This window comes from Calliphora vicina, chromosome 3 (assembly GCF_958450345.1).
Source record: "Calliphora vicina chromosome 3, idCalVici1.1, whole genome shotgun sequence".
Classification (NCBI taxonomy): domain Eukaryota; kingdom Metazoa; phylum Arthropoda; class Insecta; order Diptera; family Calliphoridae; genus Calliphora; species Calliphora vicina.
Genome location: NC_088782.1, coordinates 12,523,227 through 12,548,425, shown reverse-complemented (window position 1 = coordinate 12,548,425; position 25,199 = coordinate 12,523,227). Strand labels below are relative to the sequence as shown.

Below are 25,199 nucleotides of genomic sequence, written 5' to 3'. Positions count from 1 at the left end.
TTTTCGAAAAAAGGCCAATTTTCGGTTAACCGACAAACCGGTTTTTTAAAAAGTCGGTTTTTTATAAACACTACTCCAATGGTTATTTCAACGTAACAATAAAATTGGCGAAGGGATTTTTAGAACAGTAAGGATTTAATGACATGCAGTGGCCACCACAGTCACCTAACCTTAACTCTATAGAAAATTGCATTTGTTTAAAAAAATATAATAAATAATTTAGTCCAATATGTTTTGACCGATACTGTATTTACGCATACATCGCTATAAAAAAAGATGAAATATTTGCCAGAGTATGAAAAGTGTTTGCATAAACAAAGGCACCTCCATAAGTAGGAGTTTATGTGACAAAAAAAGGCCCTAGAACGAGTAAATAAAATGGCAAACACAAAAACATAATAAATTCTGATATTAAAGTGAAAAAAGCACATACATATACTTACACACTTATAGAATCGTCGGAAAAACGAATGAACGAACGCACTTCGTTGGGATAACAGCAAACAGCAGCTGCTGGCAGCTGTTGCTGCTGCCGCTGTTGCTTTTGCCGGCAACACAAAGTGTTGTAATTAAAGTCTATCGTTAACAACGCATCGCAATCGCACAGTTTCTCAAGAGCCGCGTAAACGAATGGACACGTTTTTCCAACAACAAGTGAGAGTGTCATTATTTATTGATTTCAGTTAATATTTTATTATAAAAAAAAATAATAAAAATACATATGTATGTAAAATATAATAATAAAAAAAACTAAATAAAATAATAATTAAATTGCACTTGTTTATGAAAAACTAGTTTTTGCTGCTGCAAAATTTAAAATTTTATAAAACAAAATTTAAAAGAAAAAAAGTTTAAAAAAATATTTACAAAAAATTCATTTAACAAGAAAATAAATCAAAGAATTTTATTTTATCTGTCGCTAAAAATTTGAAAGTTGGTTATAAGTGGTTTTTCTCATAGAACTCTAACTAGCTTACAAGCACTTAAACGCAACAAAAAAATGTTAATTAAATTAATTTTAAAGTTAATTTATGTTACACTATCATTGTTAAGCCTTTGTCATGGCTTTAATACCGAATCAACAGAAGCGACCAGCGAATTGTATGATAATTTTACCAGTACGGAATCCTCTACATCACCGCTGCCCAAACAGTTGTATCAAAATAAACGTCGTTTATTGTTGAGTGCCATCGTTATAGTTCTTGGCGTGATTGGCAATTTTTTGGCTTTGGTGATTTTGGCGCGCAAAAAGGCCACCAAACATAGTAAATATACGTTTATGTTGCGGTAAGTAGTTGTTTTGTTTATTTATAGAAAAAATAAAAAAATAAATACTTTTTAGAAACAAACTAAATAAACAAAAAAAAAATTGTTTTACACTCCTAATAAAATGTTGGTGAAATAAAGAAAAAAAATGGGTTTCAAATAAAGTTCGACAAAAGGAGGTGTATTGTCAAGTCCGGAATAGAACCAAACCGAAATATTAGTTATTTATTTTATCTTATTAGGCTTCCTAATTTACCGAACTTTTTGAATTCCGGAAAAATTAGTCTTAAAGTGTACTCAGAATATTCGGTCTTAATTTGTTGAAATATTTGAAGCCTAAATTTCAGCTTTATCCGAAATCAAAATTCGAACTTTAATTTGAAACTTATTTTTTGCAATTTATTTCCTATCTAGTAGTACAAGTCTGGACCAACCACTCATAAGAGAGAAAGCAGGGGAGTTTAGATATTGTACAAGTGGTAATTATAGACGGTTCTGTTCTCAAACGTCCCCTCCTCAATTACAATGTTCGATCTAAGGAATATAGACATTCTATGATGTTCATGAATTAATTTCATCTACAGCCGATCGGTTACTTGCCCACTCGTTTCTTTAGAACAAATAAAATTACAAGTTCCTTCTTTTTCATCAGTTGTTCTCACCAAAATGAAGAGGGCTATATTGTTTTTGTCATTCCGTTTTTAACACTTCGAAATATTGGTCGTAGACCCAATAACGAATCAAGCCAATATCGAATAGTCTGTTGTGAAGTGAAGCGTATTGACTATAAGGCGGGGAGGCAAAACTATCAAGGTCTAGCTTTAATTCGTATGGTACACAATTTGCCTGCTTTTGGATGAAATCCGCTGCTTACAAACGTTTTTAAAATAGCAGATTGAGTAGCTTCCAATGATTTGGAAGACTCTTGTTGAGTTTGACAACAATCTTCATGGAATAATGAATCCAATTCTTGATATTTACACGCACGATCAAACACATTTACCATAAGCTTCGGTGAGCAATTTATGTACTACAGCAGCACTTTTATGAAATTAAAGAAGTAAATCAAAACTTTTCGCATATGACGCTGTTAGTACAAAATTCGACATTATCGAAGCAAAAAAAAAAACTTAGTTTAACTATAATGTTCAATAACTAAGTGGGAATAAATGACAGATATGTACCCTTCACAATGACATAACGAGCACTTAGAGCACCTAGTCGTAGCTATCAATTCTCTCTTATAGCTTAGGAGATATTCGCATTTGAAAATTAAATTTGCAACATTTTTACCCAACCTACTCCAGTTTTTTGATAACAGCGTATCCAAATATTTTCCGATTTTCTCCAGTTTTCCTTCATTAGACTAACAACATACTCATGTGTCAAATAAGAAAAGAACTGTTTAAAAATAATGACTAAGTCCAAAGTTATATGCATTTGAATTTAAAAAATTTTGAAAAGCCGATTTTTCGCTAATTTTTTTGGGAAAAAATAACTTTTTTTCTTTTTAAGTTATCGCAAACAATTTCTAAGAGGATGTATAAGGAATTTATATTTTTTGAAAGCTAAGTTTTCATAAAATATTTTGAATGAAAAAAAAAAATTAAAAATTTTTGTTACCGAGGGGACAAAAATTAGGCCAAAAATTCTCAAATCGCATATTCGATATCAAAATATAATAACCGATTTTAGATGGCTCAATATGCTTTTAATTATTTTGTAAAGGTTTCCGATAACTCCGACCCTGGTATGGATATTATAGCCAGAAAACTAAAAATTTCCATTTTTGGGATTTTTCAACACTTTTTTGGGAATTGCGGGATTGCTGATAATAAATTTCAAAATTCGTTTTTATTTTTCCATTGTAAAAAGAAAATTTTACATAACTGTGAAATTTCATTAAAAACTATTCATAAATAAATATTTTATTTCAATTCGAAAAATTTGTATCTGTGCAAAAATTCAATAAAAAATATTTTTTGTCATATTTTTCAATAAAGTATTCCATGAATTTTTAATTGTCAAAAGTTATAAATATTTTTGAAAAATAGACAAATAGCTTGAACGAAATTATAATATATCTCATCATAAAATTTATAATTCTATGTAAAAATTTCAAAATAATAGAAAAAACATTCTTCTGTAAAATTTGTGTTTTGTCGCTTACAATAATTTGAAGCTAAGGGCTCGATATGTATAAGTTATTAAATTCAAAAGATGCCCCATCTATTGTAAATCCTGCATTTTTAAGTAATATACCCAATAATTATTGAAATTAATTCCGTATTCTTCAAGCAAATAAACTAAGTCCACTTTTGTGTAAGATAATTGGGGTTTTAATACAAAACGATATTATTTGTTCTGTATGGCTATGACATGCTAAAACGATAAGTCCATTTTTCAAAACTCTACGTGCTACTCCAGTTAAAAATAGCAAATTTATGATCTCAGTCAAATAGAATTGTGTTTAATTGCGTCTTGATATATAAACGTGCCAAATTTGTATTAAACATAAGTTTATTATTTTAATTTTAAGCCAAAAACGTAAAAAAACTAAATTATTTGTGAAACAAAATATTAAATCATTTTCAAATATGTATGTTTGCATCATAACTATTTGAAGGCAATATAAATACAACCTTTGAATAATAAAAAAAAAATGGTACAAGAAAATGTGAAAAGTCCCCTAATAAAAACAAAAACCAATTTCAAAAAGGAACTCACATCATTTGCTGAGCATCTTATGTTATGAGAAATCTTACCAGATTACAAAAAATATTTAAAACAAACGATTTTATACCGTTTATTGTTCCTCCTGCTAAAAATAGTTAAAAGGGACTTAGCGCTTTTGAGCCCTAAGCGATCGATATTTTATAAAGTTTCTTAAATTTCCAGAAAAAACTTCAGTAATATTTAACTAAAAGAAATGTTTAACAATATTTCTAAATATCATACAATTTCAAAACCATAACAACCCAATAAGTAGCAACAACCTTGCTACTCATATAATTTATGCAATCGATTGAGAATTTTATTCTGTTTTATTCACCAACACATTTTCCCTGGTGTATTTAGTAGTAAGTAGTGGCTTTTTATTATTATAAATTACAATTTATTTACTATTAAATAAATAGAGTTCAAGGCATTAGTTTATTGAACTTAAATAAATATTATGTGAACAATGTTTGGTTTGAATTTTATCTTTAACATACCAACCAAAAATAATTGTAATATTTGTTTTGAAAGTTTAAATTTTTTTAAGCTCATTTCAAACCAATAAATCGAGTTTGTTTCATGTAGGCATGCAATTGCAAAATTTACATATATAAATCCAGATTTAATTTAATTAAATTGTTCAACATTATTGACACATCAACAGCTACATTATGACGATCTTAAATAGATATTAATAACATCATTATTATGATAATAATAATAAGTAATATTACTAATGATGTGTCGTAGATCATTTATTTATAAATGGCTTAAGTATGAGCATTATGGCTCCTTAGAGTGTCATTTATTTCATTTTATTATTGCACAATATATAAATGTTTAAAGTCTAATAGAAATTTTTAAAAATGTATGTGTAAAAATAAATATATTTTCTTATATTTTAGGGTCATTTAAATACTATTAGTTGATTTTGCCATAGTCTACACACACTGTATTTCTGTATTGTTAAGTTTAAAATAAACGTATTTATCTTACTTTAGGTGATGATGAATTAGTCTAATATTTTGTGCATACATATATTTATTTAGTTTTATTTTTTATTTTCCTTAAGTACACAAAAAACTGGACAAATATTTAAAATAAAAATTTGAAAAGTCATTTCTAAAACATCATTATGAATAATTAGAAAAGTGTTTATTGCGTATTTTTAATAGTGATATGTAGAAACCCCATATTTTCTGGTTTAACACCTTTAATTACTAATGAAGTCTATAACACTAATTTGAAAATTAATGTTTTGTAAATTGTTTAATGAAGAAAAAATTAAATTGTAAAGTTAATATTGATGATTTATGTGATTATGTCCATTATTTGAGGGGAATTCCCAACAAAATGCAGTTGGCTTTGATATTATACAATAAAACAAAAAGATTTTGCAATATTTAGTTGGTCAGTTATAAAAATAATTGTATGACATACATAATTATTTACAAGTGGAAAATTGATAATTGATAGATAAAATATTTCTTAACTTATCAGAGTTACAAAATTTGTAAAAATAAAATACAATACAATTCGGGAGCAACGAAACTTACGACTCACCTGAAATACAAAAGGACGTAACAACCAAAAAATTAAAAATTGAGTTTTTAATGAATATTGGTACAGCGCATCACGGCACACGTCTTCACAAATTTTTAGCTTTCTATTTTTTAAAATAACGACTTTTTTAAAGAAAGAAAATCATATTTGTAACCACAACGCTATTCATTTTATCAAGTTTTTTGTCTCCCCTGTAAAATTTTAAAGTGATATTTAACTTTGCTTTTTTAAACAACAGGTAATACGTCGTTAGGATATGGTTAGAATTTATAATTTTATTATTATTATTTTCTGAAGCTATACATTAGTAATAACATGATCATATAACATGATTTGGCAGCAACCATAAAATCCAATCATAATATGGTCACCATAACCATATTTTTTCATTGCGTGATATTGGTGTATATAATAATGCAATGGACATTTTAAATTTGTATTTGATTTTTGAGACGTATACATAAATGTACTCATTTACATCCCGATTATTGCAACAGCTGTGTGTTAAAGAATCGAGGAATGACTTTAATGAAAGGTATTACATTTCGGTCAGATTTAGGGTTATTAATTTCCCGATCTTTTTTGATTCCCGGTAATCGGGACATTTTTTTCTACATTCCCGGGTACCAGGCTATTCCCGAAATATATAATGATACTGTAAATTAGGAATATTATAGCCAAATTTCATATAAAAACTTAGTGTTAATTAATAATTAATAAAATTTGAGCTTAATTAACTAAAATCTTAATCCGTAATTAAAGAATGTCAGCCTCTCATTAAATAAATTCATTCCTAATATATACTTTTTTATATTCATTCCAAAGCCTTTGTTTAAACTGAATTAATCACACATTTCACATGAAATATGTTCCCTTTTCCCATTTTTCGTTCATAAACTTTATTCACGTGAAAAAATTCCCCATGTTGTGAAATTTTTATATGGAATTTTGTAAACAATAAACCGCTGTTACGAACAAAATCAACTATTGTGAATGAAAAGTTTAGGGGAATATCGCGATAGCAATTTTCCTTTCGAGGGAAATGGATATTTCATGGGAACAAAAATGTCACATGTTTTTCACGATAGGGGTGAATTTTAAAGTTAATTAATAACAGAATTTATTCAAACTTTAAATGATTAAATTTTTATTAAATCAAATCATTTACAAAATTAATTGAAAAAATTGTCTTAAGCCTTTTTGTACTAGATTTGAATTGAAGAAAAATTTAATCAATTAATAAACTTTTGAAGCTATTTTGTTATGGATTTTAAGAAGAAATTTAAAGAAATTAGAATGATTCAATAAGAAATAAATTATATAAACAATGAATTCATTTTTTAAATTTTCATACGAAAAACCCCAAATAAATAATAATAAAGCGGTCTATTATTGCCGAGATATAAGCAAAAAACTGTAAAAAAACTTTTCACTGCTCTAACTTGTTTTCTATGTATTTTCGTCAGTTTTTAATTCCCGGCATTCCCGAATAAAAATCCCGGGAATCGGGTAGTGAAAAATTGGCGAAATTCCCGGAAAATTTGTACCGGGAATTCCCGGGATAAAAACCCTAGTCAGATTCAACAGGACCTAATTGGATATTCGTCCTTCAGTCAAACTAAATAACGAAAACCAACCAGCTTTGCAAAACTAAATTTACTAACTATGATACATTAATATATCGAATAAATTCAATATCGGGTATTGAAAATTATCAAAATCGAAACATAAAAGGTTGATTTATCTATAGATAGAATGTGTCTTTAGATATCGTTCAAAATGTTCCATAAATGCAAGTGATTAGGTAAAGAAAGATCAAAATTTTGAAGTAATAACTTCGATTCGAAATCAAACACTTTCGAAATTCTATGCATAAAGCATACAAATTCGAACGAATTTCTTTTCGAAAAGTGTTACATAATAACTCCCCTGGAAATTTCAGAACATAAAAATATCACGGATATTTATTAGTTTTTTAATATTTTATTAAAAAAATAAATTATTCAATAAATTTAACAAATTCAATATATATTTGTTTGTGTCAGATTATGCACAAAAAATAAAGAAATTTGCACACAAATTTTCTTTTTTAGGATTCCATTATACAGTGCCGAACTTAAGTATTGGCACAGGATGCTCATTGTACTTTAAGGAATATTTAAAGGCCGTATTGTAGAGATTTTTAATCAAAAAATATATTTACCAGATAGACTGATGAATTTCCTACAAAATATAAACAACATCATTTCAACAATTTAATACCACTATTTATTAATAACAAAACTACATGAAAATACTTAATTTCAATGAACAAAATTATTGGCACACTTCATTAAAAGCTAAAAAAACATTTCATTTAGGAAGCAATATTGGAAAATTTAATATATTGTTTTGCTTTATAACTGCCTCGAGTAGCTTAGGCATGAATCCACCAACTTGTTTGTGATATCTGACCCAATACTTTGCCATTCTTCAACTAATGCCTTTTTCACTCGCTTATCTAGCTCTTCCCACAGATGCTCTATTGGGTTGAGATCCGGAGATTGTGGAGAGTGTGTTAGGACATGCGAAATATTGTATGAAAGCCACATACGTCCAGTATAGGCCGAATGTTTGGGATCATTGTCATGTTGAAAAGTGAAAGAAAATGGTAAATTTAACTTTTCTGCACTTTTCCTGAGGTGTATCCGTATATTTAACTTTGTCCATTATTTCGTCAATGAACACCAGCTCTCCAACCCCTGAAGCGGACATACAATCCCACACAATTACCTCTCCAGCACCATGTTTTACTATTGAAGCAATATTTTGTTTTTCCAGCTCTTTATTTGTTTTTTTCTATACCGTTTGACGGCCATCAGAGCGAAAAATAAATTTGTTTGTATCAGAGAATAGCACTTGGTGCTAAAAATCATGTGGCTTACGTAAATTCCTAAACGGCATATTCTAAACGCTTCTTTTGGTTCACAGATGAAATAAATGGTTTACGCCTAGCAATACGACAACTATAGTTTGTCTTCTGGAGCACTCTTCTGGCTATTGCTGCGTGAACTTCATTCCCAAACTCTTCTTTAATCTCTGCAGCAACCTGTGTTGAAGATATTTTTGGACATAACTTGACCTTTTTGATTATATGGCTGTATTTACGCTCACTTAAGAATCTAGGACGACCTGTATGTTTAGCACTTTCAAGTGTTGATGTTGCCTTAAAACGTTCCACGATACTCCAAATTGTAAAAAGGCTTCTTTCCATAATCTCCACAATCTCAGCATATGATTTGCCTTGATTGTGCAAGTGAAGGATGATTTTGCGCTCAGATTCTGTTGTTTCCTTTTTTTGTTAGCCATTTTCAGCAAAATTTATAATTATTGTGCTCATTTTTTACAAATTGACATTAACAGTTTTAGAAACGAAAACTGTTAAATAAAAGAAGATAAAATCGCATTTTCAAAGAAAAAAAAGTGGATAGATCGATCAAATTTGAAGAATCTGGTTAAGTGTGCCAATAGTTTTGTTCTACGGAATTGTGGAATTTTTCGTCTTTTTATTATTTTTAAATAATATTGCAAAATTGTTGAAATGAATTTGGTGGTATTTTGTAGTTCGGCACTGTATATATTGTCATTGATAATTTCAAATAATAATGAATGAACAATATAAATGCATATTTTATTGTATTCATTCATATTATACATGAGTGTAATTTATTTATAAGTACATAGATATGTGTTAGCTTAGTGTGCAAACATGCTAACTCTATTTTTATAAAAATTTACATTTCATTACAAAATGAATAAAAATATTGAACACTTGCAGAAAAACCTTTATTATTATTTAAGGGCCTGATTCAGAAACACATCATGACAAACAATATTTAAATTTTTTTATGAAATCACTTTTAGTTTTCATATAATTTGTTAGTGTTTTTCATACAAAAATTTGAAAATTGTTCTCCGGTAGTGTTTCTGAAACAGTTCTAAGCAAACTCGCCTGTCAAAGACCTAAGTGGTGATAATGTATTCGTAAGAAAAACTATGTGAAATCCAAAAAACACTCATACATGTGATTAATTCTCAAACAAAAAAATTACTCAAAATAATTGTTTTTTTTTTTAATAATAAATAAATTTTGACATTTTGAGTTAGGTACAATGATGTGTTTCTGAATCAGGCTTTTAAATAAACAATAAAAGTTTTTATGCAAGTGTTTTGTATTAATTTTGTAATAAAATGTAAATTATTATAAAATTATTAACGTCTATGAATAATGATCAAAACTAAGAGACTTAGCACTTTTGCATATAAAAATTAAGGCTGTGTATCACTTATTTCATTTATGACATTTATTCAATGACTAATTTATTGCAAACCTTTGTAAGGTTCCTAAATCGCAAATAAAGTACCCAGCGGCAAAAGCACAAGTACTTGTAAATATAATAAAATGTGATAAATTATTGTAGAAATAATTTATACTCGTTAGAAACAGATAACAATTGTAAATCACACACTCTAGCGTACAACAATTTGTCTGTTATAATTTCTGAATGGGTGTGAAAGTGAAGCACCTCCGGAGGAAGAAATAATAATGAATAAAAACAAGACAAGATATTGTTACTATTCTCATTCATGTATTTAATAGTTAGATCAGAGTTTCCCAACGTGTGGCGGTAAAGGCAGCGTATCTGGTTTAATATATAAAATTGGCATTTAATGAAACACTGTATGAATAAAATATTTTCTATCCTCGATTCTAAATCATGAAAATATTATTACAAGGTTGGGTGAATAAGTCCGCGACTTTTTATTGTGAGAGATTGTGAAAGCCATAGGCATCTCACATGGCTCAGTGATTTAATTTTTGAGCCGCGTTTGCAATACAAATACCTGAAGACCCCAACAAATCCCCTTTTGTTGTAGAAATAATGCAGTTTTTCTGGTTGTGTAAAATTAAACTAAAATTGTTGTACTAATTTGTTATTGGATAAAAGTTTGAGTATCACAGAGTTAAATGGATGTTCTTACTATGAAGTGTGTTATACTTTTGTATGTAACTATTTATTAGCTTTCAAGTTCAAACTAATCTGGGCAATAAAAAGAGTGTGTTTGCCATTTTTTTTACTTTGTTGTGGCTTTTTTTGATATAAATACCATATCTACTTAGTTTAATTGTTAATGTAGGGTGTGCCTTTGAAAAATTAATGTAATTGTTTTAGTATTTAATCCTACTTATAGTTGCAGAATGACTGCTTTGAGTCTAAATATAAAGTGCATATCAGTTTTATAGCAGTATAAAGGAATTTGCTGCTGTTTTAAAATAATTAAATTTAAAGAAGTTTGCAAGAGCATGATGACAAATTTGGTTCTCAAAAATAAGTATATATTTTGGTTTCTTTACAAACGATTTTTAATAAAGCTTTATTCATAACCTACAGGAATGGGAACTTGCCCAATAATAGTCATTTATCGTATAACTATGTTGATACGAAGGTTTTAGTTATAACACTTTATGTAATGGCGTTTTGATTAATTGACCTTGAAAGGTCTCAGACCTAATGCTGGTTGCTATAATACTGGGTTCAGTTATGTGATTTGTTATTTAATATCGATAATCTAGAAAGTATTTCTCTTTACAATATCTCCATTATCTGGGAGCATCTAGAAGTTGATATTTTTCGGATGATCTTGTACAGAATCACATATTAATACCTTATAAATACAGATGTAAATGCAAATACCCATAAATTATATAGTGGGGTTTAATTTAAACCAACAGTTTGATGTCATCATATTATCTACTGCCATAAGTATAAGGATCCAGAATATATATTCATTTATTTATGTATATTTTTATAGAGTCACACATCAACTTATTATTGGATGCCCAAAAATATCTAACATTGCTAGATACAGATTTATGTACGTATGTATAGCACATAATGTAAATATATCTATAAATAAATAAGTACATAAATTGTATCAAAGCAAAATATCAAAAATGGCAAAGTAATTGTTTAGTAATGATGGTGCTTACACCATTATTTTTAACCATTCATGTGTGATTTTCTTTCCTTCTTTTCGTTCGTTGTGTATTTTATTATATCGAGCCCTTAGCGCCAAATTATCGTAAGCGACATTTTTAAAATTTTTGTTTTATTGCAGAAACTAAAATTTTATGGACCGACTGATGTTTTAGCGTTCTAAGAATATCAAAATTGTTAATAACATCAAAAATATAGGGGGTAAGATTTTATCGTAAGTCAATGTTTATATTTTACAGTAAACAAATTTTATCGTAAGCGACACACAGTGGTATAGAAAAAAAAGGGGGAAATAAATCTGTAACTTTTAAATGGTTAGATTGGTTTGAATGAAATTTCACATGCGCAAATATTTTGATATCGCGTATCCGATATCAAAATATAGTAACCGATTATAGGTGGCTCAATATGTTTCTAATTATTTTCTAAAGGGTCCCGATAACCCCGACCCTGGTATGGATATTATAGCCAAAAAACTAAAAATTAGCATTTTTGGAATTTTTCAACACTTTTTTGGGAATTGCGGGATTGCTGATAATAAATCCATTTTAATTAGAAAAATCTACATAACTGTGAAATTTCATTAAAAACTATTTATAAATAAAAATTTAATTTCAATTCGAAAAATTTTTGTCTATGCAAAAATCCAATATAAAACATTTTTTGTCATATTTTTCTATAAAGTATTCCATGATTTTTTAATTGTCAAAAGTTATAAATATTTTTGAAAAATAGACAAATAACTTGAACGAAATTATATTATATCGCATCATAACATTTTTAATTCTATATATAAATTTCAAAATAAACAAAAAAAAAACATTCTCCTGTAAAATTTGTGTTTTGTCGCTTACGATAATTTGGCGCTAAGGGCTCGATATTATGTTTGTTGTTTAATTAAATTACTATGTAATTAGATAAGTTATCACATTAACATGTGTAATAAATAGGGATGAGAAAAACACCTACATAATTCATAGGAAAAAAGTTCACACAAATTATTTAAAATATATAATTTAATACAAAATTCAATTTTAGAGGTTTTAATTTATGGGTGTATGACTTAAAAATGCGGGATTTTTTTTTCAAATTTTTAGCTTTCATTTTGAAATATTTGTATTATATAAATTTATTCAAAGTATTGGCCATTGTTAGCTATGACATTTTCTCATCTTTCTGGCAACATATAGAACTCCTCATATCAATATCGGCTACTCTGTTTCAAAGTGAAGCCTATTCCAGAGAGAGCGTTCTGCAAACAAATAGTAGTCGGAGTGGCTGGACTATAAGGCGGGTGAGGCAAAACTTCCCATCCACTTCTTTTTAAAAAGTTTTTAACAGGTATTGCAACATGAGCGTTATCATGGTGGAATATTTATTATGTTTTCATGTCTGGCCGCATATTTTGGGCGTTTATCGGAAAATGCTCGCTTCAAACGAATCAGTTGCGTTCGGTATAGGTTCTGGTCAGATTTCAGCAGCTCATAATAGGTAGGATCCTTTTGCTCCTACCAAAAACAGAGAATTACCATAGCGCCATGAATATTTGACATTGGTGTCAATTCGGCTTCACATACGATCTCTTATGCTTCGGGTTATCGTAATGGATCCATATTTGATCGCAAGTGAAGATTCGGTGCAAAAATTAATTTCTTTTATAGCGATCAAGCATTACCTAATTTTCCCACTTTTGAAATTACTGCTTGAGTAGCTCGAAATCTTTTTGCAAGCTCTTGTTGAGTTTGGTCTTGGCTGTCCTGTGCGATCTTTATCTTCCGTGTCAAAATCACTACTTATGAACCGCACAAACCCTCTATCGCACGTTGAGAACGTTGGAACACATTCCCGTAAGCTTCGGTGAGCAATCGGTGTGCTTGAGCGGTACTGTTTTTCAAATTAAAGAAGTTAAGCAAAACTTCCCGCATATGACGCTTTTTTGGTACAAAATCCGACATTTTCAAAGCAAAAAAAATTTGTTATTTACACTGTAATGTTCAATAACTAAGTGAGAATAAATGAAATAAAAAAATACAAATAATTCCCGCATTTTTAAGTCATACACCCAATATTTGAAATCAAAGATTTAAACTATATAATGACCACTTTAAATTAGTTTTCGAATCCGTTTGGTTTATCTCGTTTTTGGAGAAAGTCCTCAAGTATAATTTATATTGTCACAAATACATACTATTTCTAGTAATGTTTATTTAACATTAATCCAGCCCTATGGTTACAAGTTTTTAAAAGTAAACGAACAGAATCCAATAAATATTTGTACAACTTCTTATACGCGAACACCCTTATTAAATGTTTAACATTAATCAGAAATGTTTCTAAAATAGAATCTGTAATAAATGTTTTTAAAAGGATTTTTGAAAAATTAATAAAATGTAAAGGTTTTCCATTCGCAAGCTGCTTTCATCCTTAGCATACGATTCATTAGGTTATGGCCTTTTATTTCTCATTAAACCCTCAATCAATAATTATAAACAAAAAAGTTTGCAAACCTTTAAACTCAACCATAAAAACATGAGGGTCGTAAAGAGTATACTTAAAAATCTTGTTAACAAACAAATTAGGAAACAAACATAACCTTTAACCCAAAACAAAAAGTTTAAAAAATGTTTACAATTATTTACTTGTGTGAGCTTAGCTCATTTTTGAATAGCAAATACTTATACCACTCAGTCTACTAGGGCTTGTAAAAATACATACATAAGTACTCGTTCTACATTACTTGGCGCTTAGAAATCAATAAACTTTGTATTCAAAATTTAAATATATGCAATGTATATTATACATATATTTATATGATATATTAATTGTCTGTATGAATTCTCAGTCGTCATCTTTATAAAAATGCTATTAAAAGCTTCCGCCATTAAATTTAGAAGAAAAGAAACAAGTAAATTAAAATTCTACAAATCAAATAATTCGATTTATATGCAAAACGGCCTGTAAAAAGTAAAGAAATACAAATTAAGTATTTTAAATGCATTTGAGGAAAAAACACATAAATAAATTACATCAAACTACTCACACCCATAATACAATTGTTTAATTACTTTTTGTTGTAGTTTTTAACAAATCAATTATTGTAGAAATTTTAAATAAATTAAGAAATGTGCAATTAAGGAGAAAATAAAAAATATTAATAATTATTTTACTACTACAATTATAATTTAAAAGAATTATTGAAATTTTTTTAACCAAAAAGTGATTATTGAAAGGAAATAATTGGTCAATTCACAAGGTATTCTATCATGTCATATTGTCATAATGTCCTAATATTTCACAATGGTTTGGAAATGTTGTTATTGCCTTTCAAGCTAAAAATATCCTAAAATAATACTATTCTGTATGCTATGTTTATTGTGTTATCGTAACAAACCAGCTAACGCCTAAGAGTCGGCTGAGCCGCCGAATCATGAAATATTAGGACATTATGACAATATGACATGATAAGATACCTTGTGAATTGACCAAATGAAATGCGAAAAGGATGGAAGGAAATAATGAAAAAATAAGCAACTGTCTTGTACACAGAGAAAACAGATTCATAATAGCAACCGAATTTGTTGCCAATCTAATGATTCGGTTGCACACATAGAATTTTTCGGTTCTGGCAACAGCAAATCAGTGGATAAAGAAGAATTTCGGTTGAAGCAACCGAACTTTTGTTACCACTTCTAAAATTTTGTAGCCACATCTGTAAAATTCGGTCAGTACGGTAGAATCATTCGATTGACAACAAATTCGGTTGCTATTACGAATCTGTTTTCTCTGTGTATGAAATTGAGAAAAAAAATTATTTACACAGAGAAAACAGATTCGTAATCAAATGATTCGGTTGTATATATTGAATTTTTCGGTTCTATCAACATAAAGTCAGTTGATAAAGAAGAATTTCGGTTGAAGCAACCAAACTTTTGTTACCCGTTTTAAAATTTTGTAGCCACAACTGCAAAATTCGGTCACTAAGGTAGAATCATTCGATTGGCTACAAATTCGGTTGCTATCACGAATCTGTTTTCTCTGTGTAATTTCCGTTTTTTCTACTGAGTACGGTTCTTGGACTCACATACGGTCAAACAATTCAGTTGTTACATGAGAAAATTCCAGGTCGTTTTTGGGATTTAACGATGGAACATTTCCTCAACCAGTTGATGCTCTAAAAGATGAAATTTTACGTTTTCGTAAAATGTGGTTCAAAATTTTGTGAAAACATATTCCATTATTTACTTCCATTCTTCTACTTTACATTGGTATCAATAAAAATTGTCCAAATTTGTCTAAATTTGTCCAAATAGTCCAATTTACTCCATAACCTCAAATTTGCACACCCCATAATATATTCATTCGTCATCATTATCTTCTTTACGTTGAATTTTTCAAACATTTGTCATTTTATTTTGAACAATGAGGCCTAAATTTGTTTTTCGTTCGTTCTGATTTTGGCTACTAAAAAATGTATATTCACATTTAATTATTTCAAAGCAAGTATCAGTACATTAACCCAGGATAATGATAAACTAAATAAACTTCCCTGTTGAGGTTTTTCTTCCTCATCTCTACAATATTTTTTATTTAGAATCATTATCCTTTGCTTCAATAAATCCATGTTGAGTCCACTTAAAGCGGTTAATCACCTTTAGCTTGTTTACCAAATGTATTTATTTGTTTGTTCAATTCAATCAAATTCTTAGAAAATATAAACTACATTACTATTATAAAAGATTTTACGTATTTTCTTTTTACTTCAATACAACAAGTAATTGATGAATTCGTTTGAATTATGTTATCAAGCGAAAACAAAACTATAGAAAACGGCTTCATTTGATAAGTAATTTCGATTAAAACTTATTATTTGCTACAAGCAAATCCCTCAGTTCCTGATGTAAGAGGAAATGTATTGACAAGTATTCGTACAGACTCAAACCAAAAGTGACACTTGAGTAGGTTGGTGTATCATTTGTCAATTTGTGTTGAATGGTTTTTTTTTTTTTTTTATTTATGTTGGTGTTAATAAGCCAATTTAATTGGAAATATAATCTATATACAATTTATTTATTTAGTCACATAAGGCAAATATTTTAAACCCTATTTTTAGCTATTATGGATTTTTTACATAAAATTAAAGTTACACAAAATCCCAGAGATCGAAATAAATAGTATTCGGACGGGGCAAGGTCTGGACTATAGGCAAAAACTTCCCAACCACTTCATTCTAAAGAGTATTTAACAGGTATTGCAAAATGTTGCCGAGCGTTGTCATGATGGAAATTCGACATTTTCGAAACCAAGTTTAATAACTAAGTGGGAATAAATGACAGATATGTACCCATCAAAATGACATATACATATGATATTAAAAACAAAAACCGCGTTCAAAAGATACGCCACTTATTGTAAATCCCGAACTTTTCAGTCATACACCCAATATATTCGAAGTTACCCCACATTTTTGTCCACAACATTTTTACTACGGAACCGATTTTGCTGATTTTCAATACCAAACTACCTAGGACTATGACAAACATTTTTGGGTGAATCTCATTAATTTCGATTGTGTTGTTTGGACGAGAGCGTGTTTTACACTAACAGACTGAAGAATGTAAGTAAATCAGTTTAGTATTTCTAATGGACAAAAATATATGTATATTTTTTAGTCCCCACTCTGATTAGGTCAAATATTTGGCTAATATGACCTTAGCCTAAGTATTGTACTCACAAACCTAACCACACTTGGTTAAATAGTAAAAATTCATTTTCATTCAATACAAATTTAATCATTATGTAAGTGACAGATTGAAGCACAAATGGAAATTTTATTTTCGATAAATAAACAAAGGATAGATTGAAAGGAATGGGACAAATAAATATACAACACATAGCTAGAATATGTAAAAGTAGAGACAAGAATAGCAGGAATTTGAATAGAAATTGTTATTTTAGGAAAAAATGTATGGAATGAATGGTAATAGTAATTATAATATTTGTTGACGTCTGCATTTGAATCTTAACTGCTGTTAAATCGCCTGAAAGATTTAAACGCAGATAAATTCCTGTAACGAATATGTAGTTTTTTAAAAAAGTTTTAAGCGGTGTGATATTATGAGACTGACTATTGTCCAAATTTTTCCGTCTTTAGAAGCTTTTACAAGTTGTTCTTCGGAAGGGTGTTTTAGGGCATTGCCAAGGAATATTAATAAAGTCGCCTGTCGATTTTAATGAAGATAATTTACAGGCATCACTTTGTTACGAAACGAGCTGGATTAATTTGCCTTTCCAGGAAGAAGAGACTTAATTTTCTTTGTTCCAGAAATTTATCCTTCGATAACTTTAATCCTGGAGCATGGTTTCCCTAGCGTGAACAATGCTGAGAATCAGTGATCAGCATCAATCGTGGATCATTTTATAGTCCTAAATTTACAACAATCTTAGATTATCATCAATCGTAGATCATTTTATTTTCCAAATTTTAATTCAATCCTGGATCATCATCAATCGCGGACCATCTAAATTTTACATTAATATTATATCATCAATCTTGGAACATTTTAGAAGCCATATTTTAAATCAATCAGAGATCATCATCAATCGTGGATCATTTTAGAAGCTAAATTTTAAGTCAATGTTAGATTATTATCAATCATAGATATTTTTCCAAATTTTACATCAATCTTAGATTATCATCCTGATTCTTTAAGAAGTCATACACCTTCTTTTTTTGGAATGTAGATAGCCAACCATAACTTGAATCCACCATTAGAAAGGCTTAATGTGTTTCTATGGCTTTGGTTTTAAAAGCAATTTCATTAACTGTAATCACCCCTATCGCGAATCAACATTTCACATGAAATATTTTCCCTTTTCCTTTTTTCGTTCATCAACTTTGTTCACGTGAAAAAAATTCCCCTTGTTGTGAAATTTTTAGATGGAATTTTGTAAACAATAAACAGCTGTTACGAACACAAAATATATTCCCACGACAGCCGGTTCTACGCACCGGAATGACCCGAGTTCACTCGGCCAAGGGCTGTCAACTCAGCAAACACTGCTGCTACAACAACAACAACGAACAAAATCAACTATTGTGAATGTAAAGTTCATCATGATATTCCCGATAGCAATTTTCCCTTCGAGGGAAATGGATATTTCATGGGAACAAAATTCCACATGTTATTGCCGATAGGGGTGAATGTTTTCTTTTTTCCTCTGGTCTTTAAGGTGAGATTCGTTATAGCGGGCTTTTGCTGTAAATTCAATACATCTTAGTAGTTTAGTGACAGGCTGGTGGTTTCAAACTCCACTGAGTGTCTCGCCACAATAAACAAAGTGAGCTGTCTTTTAGCTAAGATCTGTATTTCTTTATTAAACCTCAAATAAATTAAATGCTTTATACTACGTCTTTAAATAAGAATATAATCTCTATTTTCTAACAAATCAATTTTATTTTAATTTTTTCACCCAATTTTTCTCTTTTCAGTTGTTTATCCACAAATAATTTTATCGGTTTATTGGGCATGTTAACCACTCTTCTGTTGAAAATCTATGTTCCACGTGAAATCTTTGAACAATACACCCAATGGGATTGTGTGGGAAAAGTCATTTGGAGATTTTTCGGCTTAAGTTCCGGTTGCATAGCAGCTGTAATGGCCATAGAACGTTGGATGGCTTTGGCAAGACCATTTATATATCACAAAGTAAGTGTACACAAAACATTTTCAATGTAATAATGAATGAAATGAGTCGTATTGTGTTGAATTTCTTGTTTTCTTTGAAACATATTGTTCATACATATGTATTTTTCTTTGCCTTTATTCTGTCTCTCATTTAGCACATTACATATGAATTGGTGCGTAAAACTATTAAATCCTTAATATTAATAGCTGTGGTCATTACGTTTTTGCCATTCTTTGGCTTTGGCGCTTATATGGATGATAGTGAACCAAATAAAGTGAAATGTTTGCGTTATCGTGATGCTGAGGGTTTTTGGAATAAAACCTATTCAGTATTGTTTATGTTATTTGGTAAGTACTTTAATATATGTACGTACATTCGTTAATATTACTAACAATGACAAGTGGAAAATTACAGCCGAAATGATTGAAGCATATTGTACAAACAGAGATTTATTTTATTAACAGATGTATGATGTGTAAAATAATAATAATAATATTTGATTCCATAAATATAATTTCAAAAGTTCAATGTTCGTGGAAGTTTAAGGACTTCTGACTTTCGAATTCCTCTTCCATTTAATAAATCTTATTGTGAACATATGTTGGTCTCAGTATTTAATACATTCATAGAATTTAGGAACATGTTTTAATACCCTTTTTTACAAAATGTTAGATAAAACAAATTAACTTTTTTATGGTTTCATATCAGTACATTAGACCTGCTCTTGGTTGTATAAATAAATTACTTAACTTCTTGGATGTTTTGTATATGTAGTATTTTTAACACGAAGGCACAGTGGAGCAGAATCAAAAGTTTTTGGAAATAAATCTGGGCGTAGCAAAGGAGTATTCGAGTTTAAGTTATTAAAGTGGCTCCTACAAATGCTCCAAGGCGCTGTGGGGGCTTAAAGTAGGGTACCTTCGACATGTAATATTTTTAAACACGTCCTATTATTTGTTTCCCATCCGATGCTTGCGTTTGATATTTATTAGGGTATTCAATCGATTAACCGTTAATCGGTTAACCGATTAATTTTGGACGGTTAACTGTTCGAATAATTTGAAATTGCCGATTTTCAAATAACAAATAAACCGATTAATTTGTGTCGATTAACCGAAATTCCTTTTTTTTGCACTTTAAACAATTTTTTTGTATTTATTTTTCCGTTTCAATTCAAATACAAATTTCAAATTAAAATTAGATACTTTTTGAACATCCAATAAACATGATTAGTGAGTATGTATAACAACTGACATATTTAATTTACATGTATTTGAAACTTTGTTTGTATTTACATGCATAGCTAAACGAAACTATTAAATTAATCAAAATCTAAAACAATCCAAAAAGGAATATTCTTTATCGTGCTTTTGATTTCTCCACCATACCCAATCAGCGAGAGTTTTATTCCAAGAAAAGTTTTATTAAATCTAAAGAAAAAAATTGTTTAAACTATATATTTTTTATAAAAGATTATTTCAGAAGATCTAACTAAAACCCTAAAAAACTCACACATCGCTCATTTGCTGCAACAACGTCATAATTGAAAAAAAGTAGTTTCGAGAAAAACGTCTTTGAATATTTTATGACATTTTACTATTTCTTAAATAAATTTTCCACAAATCATGCGATTTCAGAAATATAAATAGTAGATGTTAATATCTTTCAGATCTGTATTTAACACAAATTTTTATTTATCAAATATACGAGAAAACATGAATTTTAATTTTGGTGTTTACAAAAAAAACACTCTCACACAAAAAATAATTGATTTTTTTGAAAACTGATGAAACTATATGAAAGATTATAGAACATCGCATATTTTGTATTACTCAGTTTATAAAACACGGTATGTTTACAAAAATCATCTCAAATACCTTATTTGCTGTTTTATGTTTTTGTACACATAATTCGTTGTTGTATTTTCAATTTAAAATGAAAATACATATATATATTATTCGGTTAATAGAATAATTTTAAATTAACCGATTTTTAACCGAATAAATCTAAACCTCGATTAATTATTTGCTCGATTAACCGATTAAACCAGAAACCCGATTAATTGAATACCCTAATATTTATCTATTATATGTAATTTCAAAATTTAAATTATTTAATTTTGCCATACCATGGTCCGGCATATTACATATTTATTGAGTTTCGAAAACTAAAATTTGTATCAAAATTTCATAGAATTGCAAATTTTAGAAACAATTTGATCCACATTTATTCCGAGCTAAATTTTAAGTCAATATCTTAATTAGATTCAAAAATATACCACTTTAAAATTACGTTCTTAAAAAATTGTATAAAAAACTGCAATAATCGTTTATTTTTGGATCTATGTTGCACCTCTCCCGATGTGTAGATGCACTAAGAATTTATTTTTTGGAAATTCGAACTTTAAGGGGTAGAAATGGGTAAAATCGGTATCTCCATATCTCCGGAGCTAATAGAACCAAAATTTCTACTTAATCTAAATTTATGCAAAAATTAAGTAGACAGTTGTGTGGTATTTTTTTGCATTTTTGTACTTTTAAAGGGATAAAACGGGTAAAAACCTATTTTTTTGAAATTTTAACGTGTAAGGATTCAAATTGATCCCTCTTTTGGTACTTTTATTTACGCCGGATATCCGCTAGTAATGTAATAAAACACAAAAACAAATTTGAAGATTTATTAATTATTAACTTGAACATAGCTGTTAAATTATTATCAATGTTTTCCACACAATTCCTCTAGAGGAATATATCATTTTAGAATACAAAATCTTAAAGTAAAAAACGTTTAGGTAAAATATAAATAAAAAATTAAACTCACCCTCAAATGTTTAATGTATACAAATTGATTTTAAATTCCTTTCAAGTTGTTCTGCTCCAATGTCCTTAATATTTTCTTAAATACAATTTAATGCTTCTAACATAAATTTGTTCATTGATTTTTTTTACTTGCTCCTTCATTGAATGCCATTTGTCAGCATTATAAGTACATTTATATTTGTTTCGTTCTCGTATTTATTTGCAGGCACTTTATTGTGTGTGGTTATAGTCGCCTGCAACTTATTTGTTACACGCGTTCTATGCTTCATTGGACGTACACGTACCACTCAACGTCACATGACTTACGACATGGTAAATCGTTGTGAAAAGGGTTCGATTGCACAAATTGATGGTGAGAGCTCTAGCGGCACGACACTGTATCAGCATCAACAAAGCAGTACGACACACATACCCCAGTATCATCACACTAACAGCGTGACTTTGACAGCAGCCGCATCGCCCGATGAAATTAAATTCGCCAAATTAATGTTGTTCTTGAGCATTTCATTTGTTATCTGCTGGATGCCACAAATGGTAAGTGCGTCGTTTAAAAGTATTTCTCGCTTAGACAGCAGACAGACAGACAAGATACAGTAACTGAAAATAGATTTTTAATTGAACGATATTATTTGAAATGTGTATTAAATTAATTTCCTTTTCTTTTGCTTCTTCATTTAGATCGCCATACCCATGGCCATAGTACCGAATCGTGTTCCCAAAGCTCATCCTTTCTTTTTGGTAGCCGATATGTTGATGGCATTACATTTTACATCGGACCCTTATGTCTATGTCTTGAGTCGCACGAAACACTCTTACATCTTGGGTTGTCTCAAGCGCTGGCGTACTGGTTTAAAACGTTCACAAAGTGATCAAAGCCGTTTACGCACCACCATCGAACAGCATACTTTAGATTGCGGTCTCAATTAAACGTGTATTGCTTTTATGATTTTGATCATCAGCTCATCGGATATTGCTGCTAAACTCATTTAATTTTATGTTTCTGTTTTTCTTTTCTTGATTACATGCTTCCTTAGTGACGTAAAGACATTATCATTTATAAGGCACAGTGGATATACATACATAACTTAAATCTAAAATTTCATAAATTTACCGAACAAAATATATGTTGATCTCATTGAAAACTAATCCGAACTAAAATTTTTAAGCTCAAAATATTTGTAGTTTGAGTTTGAACCATAGAGAAACATAGAGCGGAAACTAGGATAAAACTCAAACAAAAAAATTACTCAAAATAATCACACATACGAGTGTTGTTTTTGTTTTCACATAGTTTTTTCTACTAATACATTCTCACCACTTAGGTTTCTGACAACTGAATTAGGTCTTTGACTGGAGAGTTTCCGCTCTATGTCTGTTCTCTACGGTTTGAACTTAATTTTTTTTAATACATTTTTTATTGAAAACAAATATTGCTGCGTTTACATCAAAAATTACTCTTATATCGAAATTATTAACGTCCTTGAATAGTGATTTATAGAATTTGAACCAAAATTTTTTTAAATATATTTTTTTGCTACCACTGTGCACCAGACAGCATCCATTTATTACCCTTTTTGTACTTAATATCGATTGATTGTATCAGCTAGTAGTTGGTTATTAACCTAATTACTTTGTTTTTTTTACTATCCCAATGATTAACTTTAAGTCTAAAACATAAATAAATGTCAACAAGTATTTTGTAGTACATCCAAAAGTAAATTACATTCTACTTTGTAACTACATAATTATTTTTTTTACTATTATTGTTGTAAATAATAAATTTTTTAATATTAAGTTTTAATTAAATTTAGTTTAAAATAAAAGTGAACCAATAACTTGATGTGTATGAGTAATTCCATAATAATTAAGCACAGAAATGATTAAATGTATTTAACCAGAATTGATAGATCGGCTGATTTAGCAGTGAATCGTTTTCTAAACTTGCATTAAAGCGTAAATATTTTTAGTTTGAAATACATGTATGACAATCACTGCTGAATTTACTGATTTATCACGAATACTAAAATTATTTATGTCTATTGCAAAATGTAATATGTATGTAATAATTGTTTAAATTAGATTTTTAAGTATTTTAATTTTGAATGTCAAAGGCTGGTATCACTTGTTTGAAAGTGCAAAATAAAAATTTAAAGCGTACGAACGAATCGTTAGACGAGAAGTTGATTAATTTATGTTTTACGTAGCATAAGTATGTGTTTTATTAATAAACCAAATAATTGAAATAAATCAAAAATAAATGTATTTTAAATTTAAATTTCTACAAACAAATCAGAGGAGTTACCCAGTAAAAACTTCGCTTACAAAGCTACAATTGCTACTTAAGTAATGTCTTTTTTAATAACTTACTTTTTAAGTATACTGTTTTTGTTTTTTAGACTTTACTATAAAATAAACAAACAAAACAAAAAAAAACTGTTACTTTTTTTCAATTTGCCCATTTTTTTATTGCATGTTTATTTTTAGAAAAACAGAAAAGAATATTGCATTACGGTCAAAATATAAAGGATTACTTTTGGGACATCGCGAACAAAAACAAGTAAGAAAGTATGGTCGGTCAAGCCCGACCATATAATACCCTACACTAAGTAAAAGAGCAAAAAAAATGTTTCTTTTAAAATTTCAATAATTTATATTTTTGAGTGATTTTCGGAAGTGGGGTTATATGGGGGCTATGACCAATTATGGACCGATCACCATGAAACTACGTCGTGTGATTTATGTCTATATTAAAGTTAACTATGTTGAATTTTGTGTGTTTACCAACATTTTTAAGCGATTTATGCACGTTAAAGTGATTTTCGGAAGCGGGTCTATATGGGAGCTATGACTAATTATGGACCGATCGTAACAAAATTTGGTGACATGAATTTTGTGTATACAAAACTTACTTGGAGCGGAATTTGTGGAGATACATATATAAATTAAACATTTATGACAGATAAAGTCCAATTTCGGGAGGCAATTTGTATGGGGGCTAGGTGAAATAGTGGACTGATTTCAGCCAGTTTCAATAGGCTTGGTCCTTGAGCCGAAAAAATAATATGTACCAAATTTTATCGAAATATATTCAAAATTGCGACCTGTACTC

General features: G+C 29.1%; 1 protein-coding gene across 1 annotated transcript; it reads left to right on the top strand.

The window, feature by feature from the left end:
- Positions 1-648: 648 nt before the first annotated feature.
- Positions 649-24,352, top strand: LOC135954426 (prostaglandin E2 receptor EP2 subtype). Its single transcript, XM_065504596.1, has 5 exons — positions 649-1,287; positions 19,075-19,291; positions 19,426-19,618; positions 22,296-22,624; positions 22,769-24,352. Exons 1-5 carry the CDS (start codon positions 1,001-1,003, stop codon positions 23,015-23,017), a joined length of 1,275 nt encoding a protein of 424 aa, XP_065360668.1. The 5' UTR covers positions 649-1,000; the 3' UTR covers positions 23,018-24,352.
- The last annotated feature ends 847 nt before the right edge of the window (positions 24,353-25,199 follow it).